This window comes from Lactuca virosa, chromosome 2, assembly GCF_052849685.1.
Source record: "Lactuca virosa cultivar CGN04683 chromosome 2, Lactuca_virosa_CGN04683_v6, whole genome shotgun sequence".
NCBI classification, from domain to species: domain Eukaryota; kingdom Viridiplantae; phylum Streptophyta; class Magnoliopsida; order Asterales; family Asteraceae; genus Lactuca; species Lactuca virosa.
The window spans coordinates 243114675-243121918 of NC_136427.1; the positions used below are offsets into that span (position 1 = coordinate 243114675).

The window sequence follows — 7244 nt, forward strand, 5'->3', positions numbered from 1 at the left end:
GGGCATTATGGTCATTTCAAATCTGACAGGGACTAAAATCGAAACAAAACCGTGTATCAGGGATGAAGCATGCAAGATTTAAACAAACGAGGGACGGTCCGAGTTAATTTTTGAAAATAGGGACTAAACGTGTATTTTGGCATATACACGAGGGACGATTGGCGTAATTTACCCAATAAACAACAATATAACCAAAAATTTACATCAACTTATAAACGGTTATATTAACTCAATAATGGATGTAATTATTTGTTAAATAATTCAACTCATAAACCGTTACAAAAATAACAAGCCAATACACAATAGAGATGTTTTTTGTTAAATAATTCAACCAACAAGGCAACTATAGATCTGTCACAACTTTCTTCGTATAAAGTCCTAGCTATACTGGTTTAAATGCCCTATTCTTCTTAGTTCATCTAAATATGACCGAATATTTTGAGTTTATATGATGTCATAAACCACTTTTGTTTTTTGACTACATAAACATTAATCCTTATAACTCTAATTATTAATGTTCTTGTGACAATAGACCAATCAACATCTTTAACAAAAAAATTCCGATTTATTTTGCTTTATGCCTATTCTCATGAAGATGATTAATGATCATTTTCATACGGGAAAATGACTTATATGGGTAATTATGTTTCAAAAGTGTTCAAAAAATATCATTCAAGTTTGGTGTGTCCAAAAAACACCATCCAACTAAAGAATTTGTACAAAAAACACCAACGAAGTACATTCTTTGTTCAAATTTGACCTTTTGGTAACCGGCAATTACCGGTAAAAAATAAGTAAAGGAAAAAAAACAAGAGGAAATGACTCAAAGGGGTAACTATGTTTCAAAATCATTCAAAAAACATCATCCAAGTTTGGTATGTTCAAAAAACACCATCCAAGTAAACTTTTTGTACAAAAAACACCAACAAACTATATGTTTTGTTCAAATATTACCCACCGGTAACTGGCTCTTACAAGTTAAATGACGACTTGGCTTAACTATTATGACATGACATAATAATTATTGACAAAACAATAAATGATATATTCCTCATTTAAAAATCGATTTAGGGTTTCTTCATGAACGAATGACTTCTTCTTCTCCTATGATTGCTCTTCTTCTTCTAAAGTGATGATCTCGAACTCAAGTCCAAAACCCTAATTCTTGACATAAGGCAAAAAGGGCTCCTTTACTCCTGCCTCAATGGCCCCCCTCCCCCTAAGGCCCAAATCCATAAAAAGCCCAAAAAAGCATCCAAGTCCAACTACAAGGCCTCTGAGGCCCAAGAACCCTCAACATGGCCTTAAGCCCAAAAATGATCTGCTACAATCAGGTGGGCCCGAGGCCTAACTTAAACAAGTCCATGCATACGCCCAACATATGATGAAGCCTCTGCGATCCGAATGTCGAGCCAGTACGCCCGACCTACTCTTAGTGTACGCCCAGCGTACTCGGCTACGGTCAAGAACCGCCAATCTTCCGAAGGCCATAACTTCTTCATTCTAAGTCCGATTTCGTCGTTCTTTATATCCATGGGAGCTAATTTAGGCATCAGACAGCCATACCGAGGGTTATGGCCTTTAGATTGCGATTCTTAGTGTTGCCTTAATGCTACATTAGAATTCATCATTCCCGGGTCCAACCGAGGATTATGGCCTTCGGAAACGAAATCACAATCTAATTTGGACCCCGACATAGCTCTCTGATGCCTAAATTAGATTGTCATTCTTAGTGTTACCTTAATGCTATGTATGGTATCTCTTTTTTTGCCTTACCTTACTCTGCATTGGATATCATGTCTTTGGGGTATTTATAGGCTGTTCATTGTTAGAAGAGTTTATAGTCTTGACCGGTCCTTCATTTATTATCCGGTCTACAGACAGACACGTCTCTTGTCCTTTCCTTGTTATTTTATTGTTTCGTACCATTTCTTTTGCATGTTTCATGGGATATGGTTCCGATACTTATGTACGATGTATTCGAATTTATATTCGTTCGTAACAAGTCGTGGTTTCTGTAATGCCCATTTGGTGATGGATAATGTAGGTTGTGGGGACCGAGTGTTCGGTTTGTGTTGGAGACCAAGGGCATATCAGTAAGTATCAGTTCGAGCCTTTATGAAGTTTGGGTTTATGTTAGAAAAGTTTTAAGGCAATGGAGATTTGATAGAAGTGTAGAACTTCTTTCCTTCCCGTGGATATAAAGAATGACGAAATCGGACTTAGAATGAATAAGTTATGGCCTTCGGAAGATTGGCGGTTCTTGACCCTAGCCGAGTACGTTGGGCGTACGCTAGGAGTACGTCAGGCGTACTGTCTTGAAATCCGAATCGCAGAGGCTTAAACATATGTTGGGTATATGCATGGACTTGTTTAAGTTAGGTCTCGGGCCTACCTGATTGTAGCAGGTCATTTTTTGGGCATAAGGCCGTGTTGGGGGTTCTTAGGCCATATTGGGCCTTAGAGGCCTTGTAGTTGGGCTTGGATGTCTTTTTAGGCTTTTTATGGATTTGGGCCTTAGAGGGACGGAGGCCCATTGATGCATGGGTAAAGGAGCCGTTTTTGACTTATGTCAAGAATTAGGGTTTCAGACTTGAGTTCGAGATCATCACTTTAGAAGAAGAGCAATCATAGGAGAAGAAAAAGTTATTCGTTCATGAAGAAACCCTAAATAATTTTTAAATGAGGAATATATCATTTATTGTTTTATCAATAATTATTATGCCATATTATAATAGTTGAGTCAAGTCATCATTTAACCTGTAAGAGTCAGTTACCGGTGGGTAATATTTGAACAAAATATATAACTTGTTGGTGTTTTTTGTACCAAAAGTTTACTTGGATGGTGTTTTTTGAACATACCAACCTTGGATGGTGTTTTTTGAACGATTTTAAAACATAGTTTACCCCTTTGAATCATTTTTTTCCTTTACTTATTTTTTACCGTCGGTTACCACAAGGTCAAATTTGAACGAATAATGTACTTCGTTGGTGTTTTTTATACAAATGCTTTACTTGGATGGTGTTTTTTGAACACACCAAACTTGAATGGTATTTTTTGAACACACCAAACTTGAATGGTATTTTTTGAACGATTTTGAAACATAATTACCCATATGTCATTTTCCCTTTTCATATACCTAGGAAGTTGCACAGGGAACAACTCATAATAAAAAATAAAAAAAAAAACATTTTTAAAATGTCACATTTGACATTTAAATATCATTCGAGACAAAATAGAAGACAAACATCTCGATATAATGTCTAAAGAAGAAAGTCTAATATTATAAAGAACATTACCAAACAAACATGTAACAAACCAAAAATAACTATTTCCTGTTGAAGGGAAATACATTTTTTTCTCAAGTGCTGACTGACCTTGTTTAACATTAACCCAAAATCAAAACACAAGAACAAATAAAAACTCCTTAAAAGATGCGAACAGGCTTTCCCATTGTTGTTTTCAAGTACAAGCACCTCACCTATACATCCAATAAAACTAACATCAGCACACAAACAAAAATAAACAAACATGTAGTCATTAAATCAAATAAGAATAAAAAACTACTCACGTTTTGCCAATTCTTCTTGAGCAAAGAAACCAAGAAGTTGACACTCATTTGCACATTCTGAAAGATCTGCTTTTCTTCCATGCTGCAGTTTCCAACAGCAACTCCCATACAAAGGACCTTCTTCAGTTGGAACTTGACAGTTGCCTTGGTCTCATTAACCTTAGCCTCAAGGGATTCCTGGTGGGAAACAAGAGTAGGGAACTTACCTGCATTATTAATAAACATTACACAATCAAAATTAAAGTATGTAAATAAGCATATATCATTCGTTGACAATCAATGAAATCAAATACACATACCAGCCTTGTTTAGACCAGGGCCCAACAAACGAGGAATCTGCTTGATGACAGATTCAGAAGCCAAGAAAGCTTGATGTTTCTTTGCAAGCTTCTTCACCAACTTCTTGTTTTTGTTAAGTTTCTTCAGACCCTCAACATCCATGTATTCAAGCCCAATCTTTTGAGCCTGTAATCCAATTCAATAGTAATAATAAGTCAGATTCCTCCTTCTATGCAATTAAGAAAACCTGAATTTGAAAATTTACCTCTTCAACATGCTGGGCATCTCCAAGCATGCAGACCTTGAGCTTAGGTCTTGGAATGTGAGGCAATTTCACAGTGCCACTGAAACGTTTGTCCTTTTGTGGATCATAATTCTTCAATCCAATTTGGAGTTCAATGGTCTCAGTGAAATTCCGTTTCTTTTCTTTAGCATCAGTAGTGATTTGAGTAATAGCCTCTCTCAAGGCTTCACTTTGAAGTTTACTGCAGAAACAGAATTAACAAATCAAAATTTAATTATGTAATCAGAATTGTTTTCTACATCAATATAAGTTCACAAAGTCATTGCTTTTATGTTCTATCACTCATGAACATCACTCAATTCTGAATACTAATAAAGTAACAAATTTTGTACTATATATCATATGTTAAAAACACCGACTTTGCACAAACTTCGTCGTTTTTTGTAATCCTATGACATTTCTGCATTCTAGAAATAAAAACCTATAGCAAGTACTAATGAAATCTTCGTTCAGCTAGATCAAAAAAGAAACCTCACGTCACGAAATTACATGCCTATCTGCGCGCTATTCCATTCATAAACATATAAAAAACAAGTACCAGAACTTAATAGGAAATTTCAACAACATCACTAGAAAAACTGAAAATTTACCACGCTTTAATCTAAAAACATACCTCATATTCGGAAACTTGACTTTTCGTTAAGCTTCGCTCCTGCCAGGGATCAAATACAAAAAATCATTAACTCAACAATCAACATCAAAAGAAGACACCGCATCAACACATCGACACAATGAGATCTAATTCAATATGGTTGGATAATAAGAACAAGCTAGTTAGATAACAGTAAACATGTAATTACAACAAAACGTTATCATCTACCGTCAAGTTGTATAGAAATATCGTATACCGAGTGTCAATCAAAAGATATTAGACTGCGAATAACAGAAGAATGATGAAATTAAACGCCTAAACTGCAGAACATCATACCTCTCGGAAGAACCCTGATAGTAGGGTTTGAAAGTGCCGATGTAGTTAGGCACCAAAAACAGCTGATATATTATGAATGGGATGAAACCCTAAATCTTAAATCACACGAATGGGCCCTGTATACTGTTTGGGCTTTCATCTAACCCATTATCTTTTTCAGCGTTCTAAATTAAATAATGAACCAAACCCAAACCCAAACCCAAACATCAAGTTTATTTCAAAATATAAAACCTATTTCTCACAATAACATTAACTTGTTAGTTTATTTTATCCACATCTCTTTCTCCCTTTCTTTCCGTTGGTCAACAACCAACAAAAGAGGGATGCTGAAATCAATGTCTCCATCAACAAGAAATCACTTTAAGGACAGATTGTCAAGCTATTATTAGCTTTTACAACAAAGCTAACAGCAACAAATCTAACAGCAACAAATCTAACAGGGTTATATATAAATATATAATACTTGTTGCTTTGGATAAATAAATGGTCTAAGTTTTTTCTTTGTTCATGAATAATCGCTACGAAATATATAAAGCGAAATCCAATTTTCTTACCTTTTTTTTAAACGGCAAATATCATTAAAAGGTCACGATTAGCAACTAACTAAAACGTGACAAAAGAAACAAAACAAACAGAAAGAAAATAAATACAAAGGAGAAACAGAAAAAAAAAATCAAGAGTATAGAAATAAATGAGCAAACGACGAGCAACTTCATTCGGCCTAACCACCACAACTCATACGACTCCTATGTTTGCACCATGAGTATGAATTTGAGATAATATCATCTTCGACATTTGCTAGAACAACGCGAATATTCTTAAAGGTCTTATCATTTCTGACGATCCATATATACCATAATACATAGAACATTATAACATCTCATATTACTTTCTTCCTTTGACAATTAGCCCATATAATGTTTATGTTAAGGAATTCCATAACACCGGTGAACCTCCCAATCCGTAATCCCACACCATTTAAAGATCCAATACTGGACATCTTTGGCGAATTCACAATGGAGAAAAAGATGATCCACTGATTCGAGATCATTGTTACACAGTGTACACATCTGATTTGATATTTGTAACCCTCTTACAGTTAGAGTGTCTGCCACTGGAATTCTCCCTAATATGGCACGCCACACAAAACACCTAAATTTTAGTGGTATCAGTTTTAATCATCAAACCAGCAACCCTTTAAATAGGATCAGGTTCGATTCTATGATACGCCTCATACAATTTGCCACATAATTGTCATCTTTTGTCAGCACAAAACGGAAACCATATGATGAAGATTCCTTAATGGTATTTAGATCACTTATGTCCTTATATAGTTTAAGTAATTCATGAAGCTCAATCGAGTTGGAGAGCGGTTGTTGCCAACACCAAGAAAACTCATTTGTTGAGAATTGATCAGTAAGTGCATAACTTTTGACCGATTCAATCTTGTACAAGTAGGGAAACTTTTCTTTAAACATGATCGCACCTGTGAAATCCCTATTTTTACGGCCATTTTAAAAAAATTTATTTATGCTTATTTAAAACATGGTATAAATTATTTTGCGGAATCGATCCCATAAAAGTATTTCCGAAGAAATATTTTTCATTGTATCTATTTGCAACCAAAGTTCATTTGGGACATAATGGAGTCCAAGTATTGCTAGTTAACATAGTCAAAGGCTTTTTTTTAAATACACCTTAAGTAAATACATCTTCTTTTTGTTGTTCTTGACCTATAAATAAATCTCATTCATAGTCAGAGGTCCGTCAAGAATACTTATGCATTCAATGTATGTTGATTGTACTTCATATACCATTGAGCCAATCACTTTCTTTAAACGGATAACAAGAAGCTTGGCTAAAATTTTGTATAAACACCCGATTAGGCTTATGGGTCAATAATCTAGCAGATTAAGAGGGTCCGATACCTTTTGGTATTAGGGTGATAAAAGAAGAGTTGCAACCAGTGGCTATAGTACCCGTTCTTTCGAAGTGTTTATTGTAACTGATGATTTCTTTACATATAAGATCCCATTTGGATTTAATGATCTTAAAAGTGAATCCATCGGGACCCCACGCCTTGTCTCCCACACAACACCATACTATTGATTGAATCTCTTCAATAGTGAATGGAGATTCCAGGAAACAATTCCGATCAGGC

General features: G+C 35.2%; 1 protein-coding gene across 1 annotated transcript; it reads right to left on the reverse strand.

Moving 5' to 3' along the window:
• Positions 1-3258: 3258 nt before the first annotated feature.
• On the reverse strand, positions 3259-5194 carry LOC145160664 (large ribosomal subunit protein uL1z). The gene is made up of 6 exons (XM_079079945.1): positions 5084-5194; positions 4769-4807; positions 4117-4336; positions 3872-4037; positions 3573-3778; positions 3259-3482 (listed from the first exon to the last, which is right to left on the reverse strand). The coding sequence occupies exons 2-6, from the start codon at positions 4771-4773 to the stop codon at positions 3429-3431; spliced, it is 651 nt and encodes a 216-aa protein (XP_078936071.1). The 5' UTR covers positions 4774-4807; positions 5084-5194; the 3' UTR covers positions 3259-3428.
• Positions 5195-7244: the final 2050 nt, after the last annotated feature.